The sequence below is a fragment of the Sus scrofa genome, chromosome 12, assembly GCF_000003025.6.
Source record: "Sus scrofa isolate TJ Tabasco breed Duroc chromosome 12, Sscrofa11.1, whole genome shotgun sequence".
NCBI classification, from domain to species: domain Eukaryota; kingdom Metazoa; phylum Chordata; class Mammalia; order Artiodactyla; family Suidae; genus Sus; species Sus scrofa.
Genome location: NC_010454.4, coordinates 13,235,443 through 13,261,281, shown reverse-complemented (window position 1 = coordinate 13,261,281; position 25,839 = coordinate 13,235,443). Strand labels below are relative to the sequence as shown.

Sequence of the window (25,839 nt, the reverse complement as noted above, 5' to 3'; positions counted from 1 at the left end):
AGTGCCCTGCTCACTTTCTCAGCCACATGGAAGGGTGTGGCCTGTTGGAGTCCCAGGATCCCTGGGATGCTGGGGGGTAATAAAGATTGCAATCTTCCTCCCCCGCAGCTGGTACCCCAGGGCACCACGAATGGATTCTGAGCCAGCAGAAGTCTTAAACTAACCAGGTATTCCTGCATCTTTAACCGTGAAGTGTGGTTCACCCCATTTCCTCATCTGTGAAATGGGGAGAAGAGTCACGCCTCCGACCCTGGGCGGCTCTGAAGGCTGAACAACGTGCGACCACATTTCACACAGAAGCCAGCACTGGGGGAGGGCACGGCCCCTCCTGCAGTTATTTTCGTAATGCCAGGCGAGTCTCAGGGGCCGTCCTTCCCACTCCTCTGTCACATCTCCTCATTTCTAGGTTTCCTTGGTACGTCCCCACTCTCTTATCAAATAAAACCTGCTTCTAAGGACCTGTCTCGGTGGAAAGCAGGTCATAAATTCAAGGTAAGTTCTTCATAACTGAGAGCTTTCCTTTCCGGGGTGGTCTGTACTTTTATAAGCGACCCCCTGCTTCTTAGCGGGAGGAGAGTTCAGACCAGGGACGGCTGGGCGGCACGGTGGGAATAAGCGAGGGGATGCACGGGGCCCTGCTGGTCACTCTGCAGAGGCCAAACTGTTAGTCCTGCTCATGACACGGGTCCTGCCTCCGCATGTAGGGCGCTGGGGTTGCCCTTCACGCGCCATGTCTCCACCATGCTTTTCCTGGGAGAGGACAAAGTGCCTTGGAAGCCAAGGCCAGCAGCAGCGGCGTCTGCAGCCTGCACCCTTCCCCATGCACAGGCCACTCCAAACCATTCAAAAGGCTCTGCAGGAAGAAAGGAGGGCACGATGTTTCTTCCCAAGAATCAAGCAGGGGTCTGCCCTTGATTCGTCAGTGAAACCAACCAACCAACCAACAGCAACCCACTCTCATGGAGCACTGCATCCAGACACTGGTGGTACCCAAGACGGTAATGGCTAAAGAAACGGCCCCTCCCTCTTTGGATGTAACACCAGTGCTTCTCACCCAGGATGATTCCGCCCCCTGCCCTGCAGACATCTGGCGACTTCTGAATTCATTTGGGGCTGTCATGACTGGGGCGGGGGGAGCTATGGGCATCTAGTGGGTAGAGGCCAAGGATGTTGCTACTCAATCTTGCAGTGCACACTCCCCCCCCCCAACCCATGACAAAGAAGTGTTGGCCCAGAGCAGACAGGGCTGTCACTGAGAAACCTGGAACATACTCATGTGAGGCTGAGTGGGTCTCGAGGTCCGTGTGAGGGCAGATGCGGAGACCGGGCAAGGAAACCAGGCAACACCAGCCATCTCTGAGAGCAGAGAACAGAGAAGCTGCAGAAGCTCAAGGCAAAAGTACTGTCAGCAGATGCTAGAGCCTCGGTGGCACTGGCTTTGAGGAGAACAGCCTTGGGGAAACGGGGAAATCGATCCCCGCTGCCTGGAAGACTTCAAGTGAACCTACTGGAGGTGCGCCCAGCAGTGGGGACATCTGCTCCCTTACGCAGAAATCACTTGCATCCTCTGCTTATTCCTGATATTCACTAACTATGCGAAGACGAGTGAGAAGGAATTCCTGGGGAAAAGTAAGAGCAGGTGGAGTCTCTAAGAGGAAGAGGAAGCAAACCACGGGCGACACCCCCACCAGCTGGAGAGGCATCCGCTGGCTTTGGTCTGCCCATGAGAAGAGGTCTCGGTGCAGCCGAGAGGGTCAAAAGACAGACTCCTTCCTCTGAGCACCACCTTCAGAGGACTCACTGATCATCTTCCAATGGGAACCTCTAAAAGCCAGGCCTCGCTGCCAGAGAAAAATAGAAAACACTCGAAGAAGAGGTCCCGAGATCTCCAAAGGGGCATCCAAGTCAACACCAAGACCGAGGCGCCTGGGGACGGGGCCAGCGAGAGGATGAGAAATTCTAAAGCTGCGGTCCCGAGGAGGGCGGCTCCTCAGGGCTGCCGTGGCTGGTAAAGCCACGTCTTGCGACACCCGGCAGAACGCTTGCTGCGAAAAACCTCAGGACAAGACTGTGCTGACGGGGGCTGTGGGAGTACGGAGCCCAGGTCAATCCAAGAGCTGCCCTGCAGCCACCTTGCAGGGGACGGGCGGGGGGCAAAAAAATAAAAACTTTGTGTCTATGAGCGCCTCTCAGCACATCATGAGGTGGGGGTGGGGGGGCAGCTCTGGAAGAGCTGGAGGTGGGGTCTGGGGATCAGCTGAGATCCAAGGCTCAGGAGGACTTTTTAGTTTTATTTTTGTTTTTTAGGGTCGAACCCACGGCATATGGAGGTTTCCAGGCTAGCGGTCAAATTGGAGCTGTAGCCGCCAGCCTACGCCAGAGCCACAGCAACGCCAGATCCAAGCCGAGTCTGCGACCTACACTATAGCTCATGGCAACGCCGGATCCTTAACCCACTGAGCGAGGCCAGGGATTGAACCTGCGTCCTCATGGATACTAGTCAGATTTGTTTCCGCTGAGTCACAGGGGAACTCCAGGGCTTTTTATTCTGAGGGAGATCACAGCAGAAAGAAGATGCTTTGCCTCCCCTACCAAGAGGTGGGGGGGTGGGGAGCACCAAAGATTCGGTTGAATGGGAAATAGCGCTTATTCTTCCACCACGGAGGGTCTCCCGGTGCTTTACAAATGAGCCTCCACAACTAGAAACAGACAGGCTCCTTTGAGTCAAACTGGAGAAGATCTTGAGCTACCTAGTTTTTCAAGATGTTTGTGCAAAAAATGCAACTACTCTCACACCACCACCACCACCACCTCCTGAATAGGATAATGAAAATCAGTGCTTTTTGGATCCTTGGGGAAACACAAACTAGGGCTTTAACAGACTGCTGTATTTTTCAGGCAGAAAAGATTCTTCTGAGGGTGCCTGGGAGCCCATCTCACTCATGGCCATTGGCCTGGCGCCATCTTGGATCTGGGAGGAAGAAAGAGGCATAGGGACTGAAGGGTGTGTGTGTGTGTGTGTGTGTGTGTGTGTGTGTGTGTGTGGTGTGTGGTGTGTGGTGTGTGTGTGTGTATGTGGCGGTGGGGGGGGGGGTTGCCCAAACTGGCTGGGCCAGCGTGTGCACCCAGACATCTCTGGTTGGACTCCCCAGACAAGATGACATTTGTGTTCACAGCACCGTGTTTGACACCCAAGGGACAGTGGGAGGTACAGAAGGGTGAAGCACCCAACCAGAGGCCAAAAGCCGGATGTAGCTGAGGGCGTCATACTGTGCCTCTTGGTAAAGACACAATGGGGTCGTGACCGTCCCCGTGCACGGCTGCTGTGCGGTCAAAGGAACAGCATGTGCGTGACCCTTTCTCAAAGATCAGGCATGACAAGGATTTAAGCTGCAACTCACACAGCAAGTGCCTGGCGTAGAAAAGGCAGGTGATTAAGACGGGAGGGAGGCTGCACACTAGCTGTCATCGACCTCCCTGCCTCAGCTCCGGAGTCAGGACTCAACTCCTTTGCTCTTTGGATATTTCCACCTGCCACTTGGTAAAACTGTCAATTAGCGAAATGAATGCAGGGGACGGCAGGCTGGCAGAGATGTGACAAAGCACGGGGAGAGGCAGGCCCCGGGGGGAATCGGGGATGGCAGGTCCCCCCGCCCAGAGCCCCTGTGACAAACAGTCCAGTCAGCAGCCTTGGCATCCTGTGCAAGGGGCCACGGGGAGGAGACGGAGCCCCCACCTCAGGCGAAAGCCTGGAATTCTTAGCTGGGAGAGGCCACCAGGAATGAATAATACACGTGCTGGTGTCAGTCCTGTCCTTGACACCTTGGTGTCTCCGTGAGGAAGGGACTAATCCTACGGCCCTGGCCTGGAAATTACAGTAAGTATGAGTAGCTTGAAAACACTGCCGTCAACAAGCAAAAACACCAAACCAAACTGGGAGAGCAGGATGGATGCAGAACAAAAGCGGAGTCCAGGTGAGTAGTGGAACTGAAGAGGGAGGGAGCTCGGCGGGTGGGGAACGTCTCTGACCGTCACCAGGTGCGGCAGGACGGCCTTCGTCTTAGGGAACCGTCCCCCGTGTTGCAAGGCCCTGCCCAGCGCGCTGGCCGCAGCACTGTGCTGCGGTCCCAGCGGAGGGCACGGGAGTCACCACTGATACTGGTGCTCAGCTCCCTGACTCTTCCTTTAATTAAATAACCGGGCACAGAAATGAGCAGGTGTGCCCTGCTCTGGGCCTCCTGGGAGGTCACGTCTACACTATGGAACTGTCCAGAGGTGGGGTGGGCCACCGGGAGGCAGCCAGGGTCTGCCCTTTCTAAGAAGGTGAGCATGCTGGGGGGTGGGAGAGCTCCCGTGCACGACCAAGGCAGGCAGGAACACACGCTATGGGTTAAGAGGTGAGGTTACTTTGCTCATCCAGGCACCCAAGCTTCTGGAAACGTGCTCACCGAAGGCCTGGATGCCCACTGCAGCCAGTGCATTTTGGTGCAGAAAGTCTGGAGAATAAGAACGGACAGAGAGAGGATTTGGAGAACAGTCGTTGCCTGGCCTGGGGACAGAAGGAAGGGAATGGCTGTGTGGAGGATGCCACACGCCACGTGAGTGGACCTGGGAACTATGAGGTGACTTCCGTGAGAAAGGCTAGAGGTGCAAGGCAGAACTTTCTGGAAGGTTACAGAAATGACAGGAAATAGCAGGAGCCATCACTGGGGAGGGGGAGAGACAATTTTTCATTTTATAGCCTTCTCTATGGTTTAATGGTCTATTTTAACACATAGAGATTGTATTTTTTTGTTGTGGTTGATTTGCAATGTTCTGTCAACTTCTGCTGTACAGCAAAGTGGCCCGGTCACACACACACACACACACATTCCTCTTCTCACATTACCCCCATCATGCTGCACCGTGAGTGACTAGATACAGTCCCCTGTGCTGTACAGCAGGATCTCATTGCAAAGATTGCATTTTAACAACAATTTTTAAAAGAGGGATTGGGAGCTCTTTCACCTCCTGCCAGGGGTTCCCTGGGGACGGCTCTGGTTTCTCAAGTTCAACAGGACTCCTCCCCAGCCCTGCCATCAGCGCCTCTCAGGAAAGGCCAACTCTGCTCGGGAGCAGCTGCTTTTCTGGACCGCTTTGCTGACAGACACACGTTCGTTGAGTGGCTTCTTCAGGCGTGAGAGCCTCGTGTGTCTGAGGGCCAGGCTCTGGTTTTCCGCGGCCCGTATCCTCTGGGATAAAAACACACATGCCACTTGGTCTTTCTTTATAATAATGACCAGCTGGGGGCTCTTAGGGCCACTCTTCCAGGAACGGTGGTTGTAACAGCCAGCATCGTGGGAGACCCTCACGCCAGACCATGGGGACCCGTCAATTCCCACAGCCTGTGGCACCCAGGGTCTGCCTTTATCTCGTCACTCCCGCCTCAGTCCCTGAGCCCTGCAAGAGAGAGCTGCTTAGTCATGTAGACAATTAGTTTAAAAGTCTCATTTCTTCCCATTTGTCTTGCAAGCCGAGGAGCATCTGGGAGAATAATGACCAAGGAAGAGCAAGACTTCTTGCCTCTAATTAACCAAGTGGAAGATGCTGTCTTCGACGGGACTCGAGGCTTAAATCCAAGCGCAATACATCACAGTGTGGCAGATCCTAGTCTCCCGAGGCTGGTTAGTGTTTGTGTGTTGTCGGCCAAGCTCCTGGAGTCTTGTGAATCTTGACTTTAATTAGCATCGCTGCTGCTGGTTCCATGGAAAGGCCAAGAGGCTGAACCTACCTGCCGCCTGGGAGAGCTGATGAGAGGCAGCCCAAGGCCGCCTACGGCTTCCGTCACTTAGACAACCACCCTGGGGCCTCTCCCCCTTTGTACCTGGAGAGCTGCTGCTCTGTCTAAATAACTTCTCAGAGCAATTATCAAAAGACACAGTACCGTGAGATGTCCTTTCTAGGAAATACTCATGGTATGATTTAGGGGCCAAGAGGCATCATTTAAGTGCAAGTCTGCAACTTCCTCTCAGATGGTTCAGAAGAGAGAGCACGTGTGTGTCTGTGTCCTTACCGACACGCCCTCGTAGAGATGCAGAGAAAGAACAGACCCAAATGTGGTGACATGTTAAGACTGAGAGCATCTGGGGAAAGGGGATGCAGTTTTTGCAACTCTTCTGCAAGTCTGAAATGAATAATTCTCTCAAAATAAAGCATATTAAAAAGGACACTGCACTACCTTTGATAATCGACCCATCATCAAACACTGTAAACAAACTAATGACCCTGTGAAATAAAGGACCTAGAGGTGACGGGGAAAGATGAATCTGTGCCTCTCACCACAATGGCACCAACGCTTGCTCTCAACGTTCCTGTTTTCTTAGGCTGTTGCTGCAAGGATGACAATGACCTCAAGGAAAGTTCTCCTCTTCTTTCTTTCTGTCCTTTTTGATGGAATAATGACAGTGACTTCTCCACAAAGGCAACCCAAGAGAGACGGGCCTGTTTCCAAAATGCTAGCTCACCCATCGAGTTTGGATCTACTTCTCGGTGTTGACCTAGATGGATGTCTCTCGAGGGACCATTTAAGCACCGTGGACGCGCTTTTGGTTGGCCTGCGAACCAGCTCTTCTGCTCCTTGGTGCCAATGGATAGATTTCAAAAAAGAAGCACCCATTCACTCTCCACTTGCAATGTTTGTAGGAACTGCTATTGACCTTGACAGGCTGAACAAAAATGTGAAGGCTGTTCTTGGGCATTTTCTTCACATGAGTAAGAAATCAGAATAAAAGCTTCCAAAATTCAAGGTGACACTGGGTCAGGACATCAGGCTCATGTGTGCCTCTGAGGGCAGCCTGTAGAGATTACAACTGGGGCCTTCTATTTTTGCAGGCAAAACAGAAAAAGCTTTCCTTCTTCAGGGGGTTCTCAGGATGCGGGGCCAGGTGTGCTGGCTGCATCTTCCTGTCGTGGTACCTCCTTGCTGATGGAAGCCCCGGGAGGCTGCCCGGACCCTCTCCTTCCCCACTCAACATCTGAACATTAAAGGCACCTTCTTAGCAGGATCTTCTGGACATGAACGAGCCTCTTTAGACTCAGGTTTGTCATTCAGCCAAATGCTGAAATCCTTGCTCTGTTGTGTTTTCTTGAAGAGAAAGCTGAAGCCAGCTTGCTTTGTGCTTTTTTGGTTCCACACCGGAGGAAAGGAAGTTACGTGGCTGCCTCCCCTCCAGGAGAACGAGCTTCACAGCGCAGCTGTCTGTTTTCGCTCTTGCTTTGGTTTTCCAAAATAATCCAGTACAGCGGGGATGGCCTTGTCTTCTAGAAAATCATTTTCCCCTTTGCAGCCCCACACAGGGACAAGGATGCTCCCACAGTGGGCAGCCGCCAGGGAGGCTCCTCCCTCCAACACCCACTCCCGTGCCTGGGATGGGAGCCGGTGCACCTCAGAGCCTCAGACTCGCCACCCTCGGGGGCAAAAGCCACAGTCCCACCCACCAGACGTGGTCACTCTCCTCCTTCCGCCTTCCTGGATGTGTGACCTTAAATAGACCCCAGGCTGCCGCAGCACTGCAGATGGTGCCCTCAAAGTTCTGCACGGTGCCTCCCTGTGGACCAAGTGCATCCTGAAATGCACTTGAGTGGTGGGATTTTTCCAGGCATTTCTATCTAGCCTCAGGGATGTCACTTTGGCAGGCAGGAAAAGAACAAAGCCAGGACACTATGGAAACCCCAGCCCCTCCCGATAAGCTCTGTGACTGCCCAGGAATATCTCTGCCCTCTGGGGGAAGGCAGAGCTTCTGGAATAAACTTTCATTGGAGCTTCCAAAAAAAAAAAAAAAAAAAAAAAGAGACTCACAAGTTTACAAGCACAAACTCGATTTCCAGACATACTCTATGGATAACTACGGGCTCTTGAAGTCTTATACTCGTATTTACAGTAACGAAGGCCTTGATTTCACTGGAGTCAGGAGCTAACAGTCCTTAATCCGATAAATCTCAGGGAGATGGATTCTCCCGCACTGGCTATAAAAGCATCGGGCAGACTTCACCGAGACAGACAGGTTTAGCCCGCCGGGGCTATAAACACGCCTCAGAGGAGCGCTGCTCTCCGAATTGGCTTCACGGCACACGCTGAGCACGAGCCTCTGGCAGAGATGTATTTGCCTGATTGTTTTCTCAACAGCGGCAGCTAGGCTGGTGCATCTCTGCAGTAACAAAACTGCCCCCCAGAGAATGTGGGGCCCTGGGTTTTACCTATAAACTCTTCCCACTTAATTAGCTCTGGATCAGAGAGCTCTTCTCTCCACCGAGAACGGTGGGGAAGCACATACATCACAGAGCAACCGAGAGGCCGTTAGGTCCCTCTGCCGCCACCAGTGAAACACGCAGCGTTTGCCATCTGGCAGCCTCGATGGCAATCTGACGTGGGTGGCTGTCTTCTGGTGGAAACGGCCTCGCCTGCCGCTGGGGCTCTTCCTGGCACGTGGTCCCTCTACCCCGGCCACCGTGAGATCCAAGCCGCAGCATCCCCGGAGGCCGCTGAAATGCCCCGTTCCCCTGAGATCGAGGGCCACGCCTGCTGCTGTGCAGGTGGCCTGGGGTGGGGACGCGCTCTCCCAGCAGGATCCGGACTTTCCAACCGCTCCCGGGGCCCTGACACTCTTCTGCCCGAGGCCGCCCGCTTCCAATACACGTCCTTTGTGCCCTCATGTCATCCTGCCCCCTGTCCTTTTGCATTTTTTCTAGCTTCCTCCTCTTCTGTATTCTGATGCCCCGGCACAGCGTGGGCCTCTGCCTGGACAGCTGGGTGTGAGCGCGCAGTCTCCACCTTCCTCTGACCAGAGGCGCTCACCAAACAGGCCTTGCACACAAACCCTTCAGCTTTAGGGCCTGAGGGATTTCTGCTCTGTTTGTGAGTTTGGTGGCTGTTTCTGCACAGCCAGAGGCAATATATTCTTTCTTTCTATTTTAACCAGCACTCGGGGTAAAAAAACCAGCAAAACAGCAGCAGTGACTCCAGGAAGAAATAAACACACCCTGTTTTCAGTGCAGCGGCCGCCGTGGGTGTGAGTGTGCGTCCACGGGGAACCAAGGCTTCCTCTTGTTTCCCTATATCTGAGTTCAGGGCCACCGCACCCGGAGCAAGAGGGAGGCCGTGCAAAGAAACAGCTTCTTCTGGAAATAAGGTGGGAATAAATAGAAACAGGAGATGTGTATTGTGGTTGCCTTTGCTGCATGTCATCTCTTTCTGGAAAGTGATAGACAAGTAACTGCATTTTGCTTAACATGAACAGCAGGGTCGGCGTGTGTCTCTGCTCTTGCTACGAAGAAACTGAGCTGAGTGTCAGATGCTACTGTATACCTTTCAGACTTCATTTAGGCTCAACAGAGGTGAAAGTACGAAAGGGCAGAAAGGAAATTCCCAACAGAATATTCTCCTGAGATGGTTCGCAGCATCTCTTACGATGTGTGTCTTCATCTTCTTCTCCCTTAAGACCGGGTTTTGAGAAGTGGGTGAGGGCTGGGAGCCTAGGAAAGCCTCCCGCCTCAGCGGCCAGGACTGGCAGCAGATACATCAGGGTCCTACTTGAAATGATGATTCAGGAGGAAGTCAACTGACCTGATTAATTTTAGTTTTTCTTTGGTTTGTGCTAAAAATATCTTGGGGAAAAAAAAAAATCCGTGGGCTCACCACCAGCAGTTTTATTCTTGGAGTAGAGGACACATAAGCATATTTAATGAGAAAACGGCTGCTCTAAGAATAAAGCCGTGTGCCACCCAGTCGGGAACTCGGCACCTGTGGAGGGTCCCCTTTGCCGGCTCTCGGGGCACCTGTCAGGGGAGGCAGATTTGGGCCAAACCAACATGGCAGATGCTTCTGAAGCTGACTGTGGAATAAAGCCGCCGCCCACCGTGCCATCTCAGGAGCAGGGGGCGCCGCAGCAACGACTCAGTACTGGCCGAGATGGTGGCGGGGCTGGAAGGCACGGATCCACTCAGCCCTCAGAAATGGGATGCAGGGCGAAGCAGCCTCCCTGGGAGGCACTGCAAAGGGGCAGGTGGGTGTGAGCCAGGAGACTGATGTTTTTAGGACCCTCAGTTTATCTCCAGAGATGTAAGCGTTAGGATGGAGCAAGGGTGCAACGGGGCCAGGATCCCGGAGCCAGAACAATGGCGTCTGCGTCCCGGTCTCACCACCTACCAGCTGGGTGTCCTCAAGCAAGTTACTCGGCTTCTCTGTGCCTCCGTGTTCCCAACTGTAAACCGGGGACCAGAGTAGCCACCTCACAGGGTTGCTGTGAGGGTTCAATGAGCGCATGTGCAAAGCACTGAGCACCAGGCCTGGCGCACAGTGTTTGCCAAGTAAACAAACGAAAAACGGGACTCGCCAGGAAGCCATCTAGGAAGGGTCTGAACAAGGGCAGTGGCTGACGCACAGCCCTTGTGGCAGGGCGGTGGCCAGCGTGGGAGCTGCCCTGGGGCCCGCAGCGGGCTGGCTGAGATGGGGTTATGCTCCAGGGCGACCACCTGGAAAGCTGGACACAGATGAAAGGTCCTGCCAGGGACTCAGGGCACAAATTCAGCTCCGCGGGGCAGGCAAGGCCACGAAGCCCAGTCCCCGAAGCAGGCCTGCCCTGGTTCTCGCAACCTTGGGGGTAGCTCTGCCACCCACTGGAGGGTCTGGGGGGCCCAGCCCCCACTTCCTCTCGGGCTCAGCAGGAATCTGGGCTGCTCACACCACAGGCTTGAGGACCAGGCTGGTACCCCGCCGTTCTTTTCAGCCTGCAGAGGTCAGGGGTCTCCGCCTCCTCTCTCCAGAAGAAAGGCGGGTGGGACACGCGGGGACCCGGGAAACGGGCCGCGTTCGTACTCACCACTTTGGGCTTGAAGGGCGGCTGGATCTCCCGTTCTCCAGCTTCTCCCAGTCGATCCTCCGGAAGAAGGCGTGTTCCCGGACGTCCCGCTCTCCCTCCGGGCCGCAGCCCAGCCGCTTGCCGGGGTGCTTGGTCATCAGCTGGAAAGCGGGAGGGGAAAGAGGATCTCAAGTTCAGACGGTCGGTCACGCGCTGACCCTACGTCTCCGAGGAACTGAAATCTGCCGAGGAGAGAACTCAAGCGTTCTCACTCCACTCCCGCCCCCGAAAGGATGATGTGGTGACGGCCGTCTTAAGTGTGCGTGCATCACATCGCCACACCGTCTCCACTTCAATATGTGACCATTTTATTTGTCCACTGCACTTCAACAACGCCGAGAAGAAAACCATCAGAAAAGACCCCCCCCCAAAAAAAAAAACACACATGGAGAAAAAGGAATGCCAGTGCCTTTCCTCTTTCTGCTCTGCCCCCAGCCCTAACTCAGTGCCTTGCCCTGAGCTGTGCCAACTCACAAACACCACGGGGACAGGTGTGGGTGGGTCTTTCTACAGTGATTTTCATGATGGAGAAACAAGGAAGCAGTCTGGACCCAGAGCCAAACACAAGGAGAATTTAAATAGCCGTCTTTACGGGTCTAAGAGCTGCCATTTGGATGCATGTTAAAAACACGTATATAAAAAGGCACGCCACCACTAAAAACCACGTTGACTGGAAGTAGCACAGACCAGTATCACGCACGATGCTACAGGACACGCATCAGGTGGTAGGCACTGCCTAGACCAAAACAGTCTCAATCCGAGACCCATGGTTTGGAAAAATAAACGCCGTCACAAGAAAGGTGACAAGTTCAGGTGAGACTCCGTGGTGCAGGTGTGTGATCACCCCCACCCCACGTCTCTTAGAAGCGTCACAGGTACCTCTCCTGTGGACCCTCTTGGTCCCTGACCATCAAAGGAACCCCAATCTCCTTACTCCTTTGCAGATGGAAACGGCCTCCTTGGACAAGGACTTTGGGTACGAAACGTTGTGCTCCATGATAGACTGAAACAGCTCGTCCTCGTCTTCGCCATCAAACGGAGGCTGTTCGGGGAAGAGAGAGATGGGAAGATATTTAGGCTGAGTAATTCATCCCATGGCGTCTGCGGATCCAACTCAGCACCACCAAGCAAGAGAACAGGGGGGTTCTCGGCCCACCGCAGGCGGCAGACTTAGCTCAGTTACTTTGCGGGTGATTTGATTTTCTTTAATTAGGTTGGTGGTTGTGTGTGTGTTTCATTTTCTCCTCTGCCCCTTTAATTATCTTTCCCTGGGCAACCCGAAAAAATCTTTAGGGAAAATGTTTTGAGTAAGGCTTTTAACGATCGGCAAATAGATGATAATTAATCTATTAATTTTGTAAGTGTGTGTTAAAGAAATCTTACGATGATCAAGTGAGGTTAAGGATGCCTGGTGTTCAGAAGGTGAGGGAGGGGAGCGTGTGGATGGCTTTGCATTCTGAACGTGGGGTGAAGGGGGCATGAGAACGTGGGCAAAGAAGACTTTCCCCAGGTCTGGGGATTCACACCAGGGCCCTTCCGACCCAACACGGAGCTGCTCTGCGGGGGGCCCGACACCTGCATGGTGGCAGGGATGGGAGCTTTGTTTCCACTGGACGCCTCTCTGTCCCCTTCTACTGGGTTTACAATCCCCATATGGGGTGTGGGAGGCATGGCGGCCCGGGATGGGTCATGGCTTTCAAGTGAGGTGGATCCGGACCAGAATTCTAGCTCTACCACCTCCTCGCTGGGTGTCCACAGGCAAATGATTCATCTCTTTAAGACGCAGTTTTCCAATTTGTCCAGTGGGTTCCTGGGTGAGTCTAAAGTGCTCGATTTTTTTTTTTGTCTGGTACCCAGTTAGGACCCGATGAAGGGTGCTCAGAGAATTGGGACTAAGGCAGATGAACTGTCTCGGGGCTGGCTCTCAGGATCTTCAGGAGGAACGGATGAGCTCAGGATGTCCTTCAAGCTTGGTCCTCCAGCAGGTCTGTAATCCTGAGAGGCCCCTCAAATTACCTGTCACTCTGCTGGGACAGCATACCAAGAAGTGGGTTTATGGGAATGTCCCCTAATTATCTCCTGGCTCAGCTAACCTTGGGCTTGTTAGCATAAGAAAGTTAGACTGGGAGTTCCCTTGTGGCTCAGTGGGTTAAGAATCTGGCATTGTCACTGCAGTGGTGCAGCTTCGATCCCTGACCCAGGAACTTCTACATGCCATGTGGCCAAAGGGGCGCGGGGGGGGGGCGGAGGCAGACCAGGAGGTTGGCCCTGGATAAAGAATCCCTTCTGTTTAATCTTGTTACATTTTCCTCCCATTGGAAAAAGAGAGGTTAGGATTCAGAGACTGCCAGAGCCTGGCTTCGGTTTAAAGACAGCAGCAAACATTTCCCTCCAAGGGGGAGCAGCAGAACCAAGCACTGCCCTCCCCCAGCCACTCACAAGTCCTTCCAGCCCGTTCCCCTGACCCCCACCCTTCCTGCTCCCTCCAGCCCCAGCCTGGACAGGAGCTGACCGTGGGGTCAGCACACAGGGCCACACCCACCTCAGGGACAGGGCCCAGAGCCGTGGCCCTAAAGAGCCCACCTTGGGACCATGTATGGGAGACTGGGGTTGGGTCTCTGGTGCCACTTACTTTTCCTCTTTTTTGGGTCTAGAAACAGAAATAAATAGGCTCTTTCCGGTTGTAAGCACCTAATGTAAAGAATGTTTAATTTGGTCGAAGCACGCAGGTGGGTGAGAACTAAAATTGGCCTGCGTGTGAATGACTCAGTGCAGAAGTGGCCGCCGAGGCGTGCTTCCCTGGGCAGAAGGAACAGGGCGCCCGGGGTGCCCACCAGGCAAGGGGCGGGGGCAGACTCCCCACTGGGCATGCGGGCTGCATCCGCGTCGGGGAGGGGCTGCACCCAGCCAAGGACTGGAGCAGAGGCTGGTCCTACTGGCCGTCCCCCCGCCCCCACCGCCCGCCCCTGCCTGCTGCGAGTGCCTGTTACAGGCAGTGATCCTGCAAAACAGGCAGTGATTTCCAAACTATGAGGTATCACTCGGAGTTCCTTGTTTTTCACTGGCTGGTGCCAACACACTTTCTCTGTAGCTACCAGTGTTCCCAGACAAGGAAGGAGCAGGGCTGCACTACAGACGGATGTGTGTGTCCACGGCACGTGAATGAAGGCTTCTGGCACCGTGTCCTGGTCGCTGATGCCACTGTGAACATCTCTGAGCATGTCATTTTTCTTGTTTCTGAATTACCTCCTGAGAATAACTTCCCAGGTGTGGGATTATGCCGCCAAAGGATGTGAACATTTTTCTGGCTCTGGTTAAGTCTCCCCAGGTCACCCCTGGAGCGTTCTTCCAGGTAACTGCTTGCCCTCAGGCCTTGGTGCTGAAGGCAGGTCAATGGTGAGGAGTTATAATCACATTCATTTTCCTTCCTGGTCTTGCCAGCAACTGAGCCTGGGGACCACAGGGGGTGGTGTGGGATGGAGGGGGGACCGCAGAGGGGGTGTGGATGGAGGGGGGGGCCACAGAGGGGGTGTGGGGGGAGGGGGGACCACAGGGGGTGGTGTGGGATGGAGGGGGGACCGCAGAGGGGGTGTGGATGGAGGGGGGACCACAGAGGGGGTGTGGGGGAGGGGGGGACCACAGGGGGGTGTGGGATGGAGGGGGGACCGCAGGGGGGTGTGGGATGGAGGGGGGACCGCAGAGGGGGTGTGGATGGAGGGGGGACCACAGGGGGGGTGGGGGGGGGGAACAGGGGGGGGGGGGGGGGGGAACAGGGGGGGGGGGGGGGGGGACACAGGGGGGGTGTGGATGGAGGGGGGACCACAGGGGGGTGTGGGATGGAGGGGGGACCACAGGGGGTGTGTGGATGGAGGGGGGACCACAGGGGGGGTGTGGGATGGAGGGGGACCAGGGGGGGGGGGGGGGGGGGGGGGGGTGGGATGGAGGGGGGACCACAGGGGGGGTGTGGATGGAGGGGGGACCACAGGGGGTGGTGGGGATGGGGGGGACCAGGGGGGGTGTGGATGGAGGGGGGGGACCACAGGGGGTGGTGTGGATGGAGAGGGGACCACAGGGGTGGTGTGGATGAAAGGGGGGCCACAGGGGGGAAGTGGATGAAGGGCCACGGGGGGGTGTGAATGGAAGGGGGACCACGAGGGGATGAGTGAATGGAGGGGGGACCGCGGGGGGCATGGGACGGAGGTCCTGAGTATAGCACCATTTTGGATTGCTTCTCTTCCCTCGTTCCCCCATCCTCATGATTATTTTCAAGTTTCTACAAACCTGGGCTCAGAGTTTCAAGCTAAGCTCCCTGTTAACGAAAGACCTGGCTGGTGTCAAAAACGTCTGAACCAAAGGAGCCCTCCTTAGGGATACAGAATTTGTGGATTTTATTTTATTTTTATTTTTCTGTTCCACCTGCGGCATATGGAAGTTCCTGGGCCAGGGACTGAATGGGAGTCGCCGCTTCAACCTGTGTCACAGCTGCAGCAACACCAGATCCTTAACCCACTCCGCTGGGCCGGGATCAAACCAGCACCTCTGCAGAGACGAGCCGGACCATTAACCCACTGCATCACAGCAGGACTCCCAATTTGTGGATTTCCCTTGTGGCACAGTGGGTTAAGGATCTGGCATTGTCACTGCAGTGGCTCGAGTTGCTGTTGTGGCACAGGTTCGATCCCTGGCCTGGGAACTTCCACATGCTATGGGTGTGGCCAAGTAAATAAATAAATAGGTAAATGGGGTGATGGGTCACTCTTCCCCAAATGATTCCCAAATCACCTACTGGTCACTGGAGCCCTGCCATGGTCAAGCTGCATGCAGATCACTGATGGGCGAGGGTGTGGGGGAGACAGCACCCAGCACAATTTGGCTGAAGTTCTGGGATAAAGGACTCATTCCTGATGAATCAGGGATGAAGACAAAGCATAAATAACCCTGGCAGAAAGGGACAGAAAGAGGAGAGGGCCGTCTCTTTATGATGAATGCCTGTGATCGCTTTTAGTTGCAAGATGCTCATTAGAAGGCCGGGTAAATACTATTTATGCCTGGAAGCAATCATGCTTGTCAGACTCAGGCTGGTTTATACCTGTCCCCTGGGCTGCTGACAATAAATAAGCCAAAGTGAGAAGAAAATTGCAATAAATGATTTTTTTTTTCCCTGCTCATCTTCAGCCCTCTGTGATTAAAGAGGACAAATTTAGACCACAACCCCACCAACAACTTTATAATTCATCTTCCTTTCAAAAGCAGCATCCATTCCCTCTGCTGGGTCTTGGAGGCTCCTGCCATCTTGAGGGGCCGTGGGGACCACAACAGAGCCCTCATTATCCTTTCTGGGCTGAGTCACAGCCCAGGAATATGTTTAAATTCGCACTGAGGCGTCACAGAGGAAGACCAAGAAGGGGCATCTGAAATAAAAAACTGTCCGGGGCAGGCCCGTGAAGATTTAGCGGAACGGCGGCTGTGCCTGACAGTGCGCCCCAACGCGGGATGCTTTTAACGTGTCTTATTTAAAGTGTCTCCATTTTCAACAGAGATTATGGAAGCTTTAAGGGATCGCATAAGGCCGGCTAAGTAACTCTGGGAAGCGGGGCAGGAGATAATGAAATGTGCCAGAGGTCTGGGAGCCACTGGGTGTGGGTATCTTCAAGCCCAGGGCCTCGGGGACAGTCTGCAGCTGAGGCAGGACTTCAAAACGCACCCCAAATGGGACGTGGAGGGGTCTCCTGCACTCTCCCCTAGGGAATGAAGTCCCAGGAGGGTGGGGGGGGGGCGGCGGCTGGGGGGTGCAGTGGGGGCCCACTTGGCGGCAGGGCTGCTTTCCGAAACCCTAGTCTCCAGCTGGCCAATCAAGAGCCGCTCATCTTGGGTCTTGTAAGGTGCCCCTGGAAGCAGATCCTGCCCTGGCGACTTCCGCTCGACCAATTTTGTTTGTTGGCATATGCAAATGTGACTCTGAATGAAACCGGGGTTTGTTTTCTGGACTCCAGAGTCAGAACATCCGAGTGGGATCAAGGAGGGGAACTGGGCATCTTGCGCCTTCTCCAACAGCAGGGCTCCTGGGGGGCTAAGAAGCCAGTCGAATTTTATTGTCAAAATGTGAAAGGAGGAGCCACGTGGCCAGTGGAACCCAGGGAGAGAGATGCCTGCCGCCTGCAGGTCTGGCCCCTAAAAGACCCATGCAGTCGTCCCCCTGCTTGCTCCCTCTTCACTGGCCAGCTGAATGAGGAGGACGCGGTGGAAGAATTCGAAGCTCTGAGAGGTGGCGGAGCCAGGGACGGGAGACGAAGACCGTGGGTCCTTGAATGACCATGAGATCAGGGTTCCCCCTCCCCCAGAGGGCAAATACCCCCACTGTTGTTAATCCACTGAGATTGAGATTGGGGTTTGTCAGGGCAGCTGGAGTGACTTGCCCTAATGATACAGGCACTTGGTTATCTGATACGTGTCACATCGCAAGGGAAACCTAATTTGCCCTTTCTTAACTGGGAGTTCAGCCTCACTGGGCTTTTGTGAAAATTACAACGACTTGCCAAGGGAGAGATAAAGGGAGACGGGAAAGCCATTAAAACACTTCTCCAAGTTTAACTTTTTCCTTTAACGATGACACTGACGGCACGGGGGCAGCAGCTGGGGTAGTTTCTGCACAGAAACTCGCAATGAACACTAACCTAACCCCAGTGCCGGGACACAGAGGCTTTGCAAGGCTACTGTCGTCACCAATCTGCCGGAAGCTTTTGCGTACAATGTGGAAGCTGTATGTCTACACTGCAGTGTGGAGCTTTCAGTCCGGATTTTTATAAGGAGGAGATAATTTTTGTACATACTGAATATAATCCTCTCTCAAGGGGCAACTGCTCCCTCTTTCACCTGGATCAGGAAGTCAGACTAGCACCAGCCAGACCACTCCACCAGTCTGGCCATCACAGCCCCAGCGGAGCTGGAGGACTCCTGCTATAGGGTGACCCACCAGTAGGAAACCACGGGGAAGCATTACCTGTCCGGCCAGCATTTCATATAACAGGACGCCATAGGCCCACCAGTCCACGGATTCCCATACGGCTGATAGGCGATGATCTGTGGGAGATACAAAAACATCCGTTTAGCGGCCAGTCAACAAGCCCGTGACGGAATGGCTAAGGCAGGCAGGCATTTATAGACTCCGGTCGCACAAAGGAGGTCCCTGAGTTCTGAAGAGGATCCTTCAAACCAGACACCAGAGAACTCTCCACGTGGGAGTCACGGCCTGACGCGTGCTGAACCCCCCTCTGAACCCACCTGCAGACGCCGCAGCAGCACTGCTGGCAGGCAGACTTCATTCTCTCCATGGGTGAGAAAGACCTGGGCACTGAGGTGGACTTAATTTTTGGGAAAAGCCAGAGGTCATTCAGAGCAAGTGTCTGATCAAGAGGACAATCCACATAGAATTTTGCTGAAAGTAGTAAAGACGGTGGTGACGAAGAGGAGGAGGAGGAATGAGTAAAGGAAAAATTCAGGTTTTCTTGTGTTGCCCAATAAGGATGAGCCGAAGGACGTAAATTTCAAACCAACCAACGGAAATTTCTTTTTCTCATGGCGGCACCCGGGGCATAGGGACAGTCCCTGGCCAGCAACTGAATACGAGCCACATCAGGGCCTAGGCTGCAGCTGGGGCAACGCGGAGTCCTTAACCCACTGAGGCAGGCCAGGGAGTGAACTTGAACCTCTGCAGCTACTGGAGCCTCTGCAGTCAGATTCTTAACCCACTAGGCCACCGCGGGAACTCCTCAAAGTATTTTTAAAAGAGACTCAAAATAGAACAATCAAATGTGATCTATGGGAGTTCCCGTCTTGGCGCAGTGGTTAACGAATCCGACTAGGAACCATGAGGTTGCGGGTTTGGTCCCTGCCCTTGCTCAGTGGGTTAACGATCCAGCGTTGTCGTGAGCTGTGGTGTAGGTTGCAGACGCGGCTCGGATCCCGCGTTGCTGTGGCTCTGGCGTAGGCCGGGGGCTACAGCTCCTATTGGACCCTAGCCTGGGAACCTCCATATGCTGCGGGAGCGGCCCAAGGAAATAGCAAAAAGACAAAAAAAAAAAAAAAAAAAAAAAAAAAAAAGTCATCTATGGACCTTGTCTGAATCTTGATTCAAACCAACCAAGTATAAAACGAAACTGGGAAAATTCAAACATGGTCTTGATGTTACATGAGATGGAGGGACTGCTGTTCACGTCGCTGTTAAGTGTGACGTGGGATAAAGGGTGTGATGGTTAGTGACGAAGTGCCCTTTCCAGTTAGAGATGAGAGCACTTAGGGGTGTGAGAGGTGAAGTATGTATGGGGGAAATGACCTGATCGTGGCAGATCCGGCTGAAATACTGCAGGACAACAGGAGTGGGGAGGAAGCGATGAAAGGAGTTGGCAGGGGGCCGGCAGCAGCTCTAGCTGGGTGAGGGGCTCTGGGGACCTCCCCTCCATTCCTCCATCTACCTCTGCAACTCTCAGAAGTACTAGGGTGATCCTGCACCGCCCCCTCTGTGGAAGGGAGAACTACGGACTTGAACTTCTAAGAGTGGCACAGCTTATTACAACACTGGTGGTTGCCTCCCAGACAGGCTGGGTACCCAGGGCACACACTTTCCAGACCCACGGGTCATGCCCCAGGATTCGAGGTGAACATATACCAACAGGTACTGGGCACCACCACCTTTGCCATTTTTTTTTTTTTTTTTTTGCAGACAAACTAGACTTTGGAACATTCTAGGGTATTTTTCACACAGCCCACTATGTCTAATTAAATGTCCTGGGACATGAGCTAACTTCCTGCATGTCTGCTCATCCCCATTCCTTGAACATATTCTTGATATTTCTCCCCGTGGCACGAGAAGTCCAAGTTCCTCTGACTTGCCTCAGGCTGGGAGGGGTCCATATTTGAACGTGGCAGCTTGTTTCCTTGACAAGAAAATAATCAAAGTAACCTACAAAGACGCTTTGGTTCTTCTGAAAACGACATGTGTTCTTTTCTGCACATTTTTTTCTGAGCATGTGGAACGTATACACATAAAGAACACAAAGAACCCTACCCAAAGGAGGCTCTAGTTTATTCCCTAATGACACCAAATGGTGGAGGGCACTCCAGCTCCCGGACAGGAAATGCCTGCATTGAAACCTGCCTCCACCAGGTAGCAGAACGAGATAAATTCTCTTTGCGGGAGGGAAGGTGCAGGCGCCAAGCTCCTGTTGTAGATCAGACCCTCTGTACACGCTGTGTGGTCCAACGAGGCAGCAAGGATGATGTCTCTCATTTTGCAGGGAAAAGAACTGAGATGTGAGAAGCTCACGACACGTGCCTGGAGCCAATCAGCTAACAAGTGGTGCTCTGAATACTAACATATTTTGTTTTAAAAATACAATTTATGTCTTTCAAATACACGGAATCCCTCACCCTGGGATTAATAAACTATGAATCAAAGGGCTCTGAGGATTAGTTTCACCAGGTTTGAAGTTGTCGTTTTAGCTGTTGTAACTGTATTTCAAAAGCACTTGAATAAAATTTGTTCTTGTCACTATATTAAAGCCAGTCTCAGGAGTTCCCGTCATACCTCACTGGAAACGAATCTGACTAGCATCCATGAGGATACAGGTTCAATCCCTGGCCTTGCTCAGTGGGTTAAGGATCTAGTGTTGCCGTGAGCTGTGGTGGTGGTCACAGATGTGGCTTGGATCCCACACTGCTGTGGCTGTGGTGTAGGCCTACAGCTTCGCTGGACCCCTAGTCTGGGGACCTCCATATGCCGTAAAAAGACAAAAAATAAACAAATAAATAAAATAAAACCAGTCTCTGCAATCTGTTCTCATTAACCAGTGTTTTATTTTTTTTAAATTGAAATATAGATGACCTACAATATTGTGTTAGTTTCAGGTGTGCAGCAAAGTGGCTTGGCCGTGGTTACACATACATATATATATATGCATATCTGCGTGTGTATATATTTTTGATTCTTTTCCATTACAGGTTATTACAAGATGCTGAATGTAGCTCCCTGTGCTATACAGTAAAACCGTGGGGTTTGTCTATTTTAGTTTGTTTTGAACACAGGCAGAGCTGGGCATCGGGCTGCCGCGCGAGAGGGAGGCCCCGCTCTGCTCTGTATCCTATTTCTACACACATCCGAGCAGTCTTACCAACCTGAGCCCTCTGACTGGGTGGTGGGAGATCCCCCCTGCCGCCCCAAGTCTGGGGAGCTGCCAGAAGTCAAGGGGGTGGAAAGAAATTCTGTTTCTGGTCTGAGTGATTCAGGAATCCTAAAAAGCCAGGGCCACCTGAAGCGTTTGTCTGTTTGACTCCATCGACTTTGGTCCAACTTGCCTCCCAGGTCCATTTCCACAGCATCAACTCTTCTGACTCAGGCAGACAACACCTGCCTCCCCCCAAGGCTGAACGAAGGCAGAAGGCCAAGTGCCAAGGGCTCGTTCCTGGCGAAGGCAGTCGTGAGACCCTGCGCTGAGATTACGCAGTCGCCCTGAATGCTGTGGCGCCCTCGGGATTGAGAATTTAGCTGGAGCACCTCCTCCGGAAGTTCACAACCTGTTACTCTGGCCAGCGCGCTGGATGCAAGCAGAAGCTTCAAAGATCGAAGGTACGAGGGATGGGGGCAACCCTGCCATTGCAAATTCATTTTTATTTATTTTCTGATTTTATGTTATTTAGGTTTTGGGCTGCGCCCGTGGCATACAGAAGGTCCCAGGCCAGGGAACCCGTGCCACAGCACTGACCTGAGCCTTGGCAGGGACAACGCCAGCTCCTGAAGGGCTAGGCCAGCAGGGAACTCCCTGAAAATTCATTTCTTGGAATGAAGCATACTTCCCTCTCAATGATCAACTGCTATTAAGACATGCCTCCAAATGACCCCAAACCTCACTGCAAAAGGGACAGAGCATGAGAGAGCCCTGCTGAAGATAGAAACATTTAGAAACACATGGTTTAGCATGCTGTTTACACGGCCCCCTGGGAGCTGTCTAGACTGTCCCTGGCCAGGCCAGTAACCACTAGGCCACAGGTGGTGATGAGCCGGTGGAAGGGCGTGCGTGCAAATGGAGACATGCTTTATGTGTAAAACACACACCTGATTCTGAGGGCTTGGCACCACAAAACACAACATCTCACTGACAGTTGTTTATTTTGGATACAACTGGGTTAAATAAAATACATTCACTTGTGAGGGAACGTGATAGAGGATAATGGGTCACGCTGCTGTCCTGCAGAAGCTGACAGAACACTGTAAGTGACCATGATAAAAAAAATGTTAAAAATGATAAAATTGTAATAGTAAAACTTAACAAGTTAGTTTCACCTGTTTTCTTTTTTAACGTTTCACACACCTGCCCCCCGCTCCACCGCAACCCCCAAAACAAAACGTGGCTGCTTAAATGTAGTGTCGGCTTGCACTTTACTTCTAGACAGTAACATGTCAGAAAGAGTGACTCTTTTTTTTCCCAGAAACAAAGTTTCTGGCTGCTCAACATGGGCATTTCTTTGCATTACGAAGGGCCTCAGGTCTGGAGGGTCAAACTCTTGGGCAACCTTGAGCGCCCAAAGGTGATAACAAGCTGCCGTAACAGAATTACTTGTAAGGGTGACGGCAGAGCCTGGCTGGTGCTCCCCAAACCTGCCTCCCCGTGCTGAGCTCATAGGCACAGTACACACCACCCAGCCCCCTGAGTTTGGACCCCCAAGCTCTACCAGCTCCTACAACCACTCTGGTTCCCGGGTCTCGCTGGCCTTCGGAGCCGGCTTTGAACTGAGGACCGGGCTCAGGGACCACGGACTGGAAGGTGAGGCTCCCCTGTGTCTGTGCCCGATGGGATGGAAGCAGGTGTCTCGGGCACTTGGAAGCGGGCAGCCAAGGCCGGGGGATGCCTGAAGTCCCGCAGCCCCAGGCGAGGGGCCGCCCCGGCAACGTGGCTTCCGCTGCAGAGGAACTCACAAAAAGGAGAGGCAGGCTTGGCAGGATGAGCTGGCGGGCCTCCCTGCAGCCCACGCGAGGCTGAACTTCTGGTTCAGAGACGGACCCCCAACAGGGCCGCGGTCAGGCGGCGCCACTGCTATTTGTCATTATGATCATCATCATTAAACTTCCACGAGCCGATGGCTGGGGGGGTGTCGGGATGTTACCAATGGCTGCCTGTCTTGTAAAAGTGAGATATGAATGAGCTTCCTTCCAGCCCGGGCACAGGCCCAGGGACAAAGGGGAGGGGCAGGTTTCTCGCCTCTTATGAGGCCAGAGACCCAGAGCAGCGGGAAGGACATCACTCCAGGGCCACCCACCCCTCTATCCTCTGCCAGGGCTACATGCCCTAAGCCCTCCCAAAGAGGGTGGAGCGTCAGAAGCTTTTCTGGAGAACTCGGGGGCAGCATGGTTAAGATTTTATTTTATTTATTTATTTATTTATTTTTGTCTTTTTGCCTTTTCTTGAGCTGCTCCCGTGGCATATGGAGGTTCCCAGGCTAGGGGTCCAATCGGAGCTGTAGCCACTGGCCTATGCCAGAGCCACAGCAACACGGGATCCGAGCCTCATCTGCAACCTACACCACAGCTCACGGCAACGCCGGATCTTTAACCCACTGAGCAAGGCCAGGGATCGAACCCACCACCTCATGGTTCCTAGTCGGATTTGTTAACCACTGCGCCACAACGGGAACTCCATGGTTAAGATTTTAGATGCTACTGGCAACAGCAACAGTAACTGTCACCAATGTCGCCATCAGGACATTCACCAAGTGCCAGGCTCCTGTGCTCCATTAGTTCATGCAGCCCTCATGAGACCTGGACGGGTATCAAACATGAGGAAACAGAGAGGTTAAGTAGCTTGCCTAAGGCTACACAGCTAGTAAGTGGCAAAGCTGAGATCTGAACCCTGGTCGTCTGGCCTTGGCCTCCACAATCTGGACCGTTTTTCTAAACCGAAGCTCCATCAGCCTTTCACTCAGCGTGGCTCCCTAGACTGCTATGGTGGGAAAGGCCAAAAAAGGACTCAAATGCCTAACTGGGTCGAAACAGCCAAGAAAGATGCCCGCTTCACTCACAAGTCTGGCTCCGAAGGTCTGGTCTTGAAGGACCCCGGGACTCAACGCGTGTGCAAGAAGCCCCGTGCTCCTGCTGTGAAACACATGGCCTGATTGCAGAGATCCCCTTCCTGGCGGCCTTACAAAGTAACACCCGCCTTTAGGCATAAAACACGCCCAAGTCCTCTTACCGGTGGAGGGAAACAAAGACTATTTCTTCCTTTTATCAAAATTAAAAATATTTTAATGGAAAAATTATGGTTGTTTTGAAAAACATCATAAATTCCCCAGGCTGGAACCCGGGCAGCATTCTTCATGCACCTGGTGGAAACACCGACAGGTCAGAACCGTGCTGTTGGGCCTGAGAGTCTTCTATTCTGACAGCTGCGGGACCCTGAGGTCACTGCCCGTCTTCTCTGCTCCCTGCTCCGGGCCCACAACCCCAGGGCCGTGCAGATTCTGGAACCCTTTCCACGTTACCCTGAGGCTGCGTATCCACCCCCGGAATCCCCGACTTGCCCCCAGCACAGCAGGCACTCCGTAAGGTTGTGTGGGAGAAACCAGTGGGTCTTGCCCAAGCCCGCCCTGCAGGTACCACCGCCCTCAAGTGCAAAACCACGAGGGCTCATAGGGCTGCTGCGTTGCTAAGGCTGGGTGGGCCGTAGAGAATGATTTAGAAAAGCATTTGCTTTTTGGAAGGAGGCTCAGAGTAGCTAGGAGGCTTGCTGGAAGGTCACTGGGCTGATGAGCTGCAAGGTCCCCAGACTGTGTCCCTTGCCTGCAGCACCAGGCTTGGACCAGAGCAGAACAAACAGGAAGCCCCTTGGTGAGGCGTCCTCCACTCTCAGCCAAGATGCTTTCCAGTCAAACTCCTTTGGAGCAGCACAGCCGAGCCCAGAGCACTAAGAGCTGCCACACGGGAGACAGTGCAGAGAGAAAGCTCCGAACCTGACCGCTGGAGACCAGCTCTGCCACGCGGGAGCTGTGTGACCTCGGGCAAGGTGTTTGGCCTCTCTGAGCTTCCGTTGCCTCAGCTGTGATACTGGAATTCCAGCACCGACCTGGCAAGTATGTGGTCAGAAATGAAATAGCATTCTGTATAGAAAAATGTGTTTAGTGCAGGTGAGCTCAACATCTATAATTCCGTTCTACCTAACTCCAGAGGGAGGAACTGGCGCCCAGGCACGGCAGGTTCACAGGAAGACAGAGGAAACATTTGGGTGTGAGAGGGTATGTTAATCCTATGTATTAAACACTGAAATGATGGTTGGCACCTGGAAATTCTCAGTCCATAAGGAACCTTCTATTCATTCTTTCAGCAAATATTATCTGACTATGTGCCAGATGCTGTTCTAGGCGTGGGGTACAGAAATGAAGAGTTTAAAAAAAATCCCTCCCTCATGCAATGGAATTAATTTTTACCAGCACAGCAAAACTTCCAGTTTCTCTTCTCTGCAGTATTAACCACCCCCTCCTTCTCCCTCCCTCCCACCGCTTAGGACTAACTGTGCTTTTCTTTGGGCCGGGCACAGGGATTCTGAGTCTAACTGGGGAGACAGACACGAACAAGAATGAATTCACTGCACTGTGACATCTTACACACCAAGGATCTTAGTTCATCACATGAGAAATATCTGCAGTATCTGAAATCTCTGGACAAAGTACACAGGTGTATAGAAAATTGCCATAAAATGAGAATGGAAGGTCTGGAGTCCAAATCACTTATTTCCTACTTAGGTGAGTATTGTGGCTCTAGCTAGGATGGGGGTGAACGGAAAGTGAAGGCTCCAAATGTAATAAAAGTGCTTTAAGAGCTGTTCAGGGGAACCACCCCCTCGGCCTTCCTGCTTGTTCATTTTACGTCCGGAGGATGGAAAGCAAACAGCAGGACAAGGTC

General features: G+C 53.1%; 1 protein-coding gene across 1 annotated transcript in view; it reads right to left on the bottom strand.

The window, feature by feature from the left end:
• The window catches only part of PRKCA (protein kinase C alpha), a 386,361-nt gene that overhangs the window by 7,366 nt on the left and 353,156 nt on the right, over window positions 1-25,839 (bottom strand). Inside the window, 5 exon segments of the mRNA XM_021066740.1 lie at window positions 10,857-10,888; window positions 10,891-10,996; window positions 11,830-11,937; window positions 17,896-17,951; window positions 17,954-17,975. Coding sequence (XP_020922399.1) covers window positions 10,857-10,888; window positions 10,891-10,996; window positions 11,830-11,937; window positions 17,896-17,951; window positions 17,954-17,975 — 324 coding nt within the window.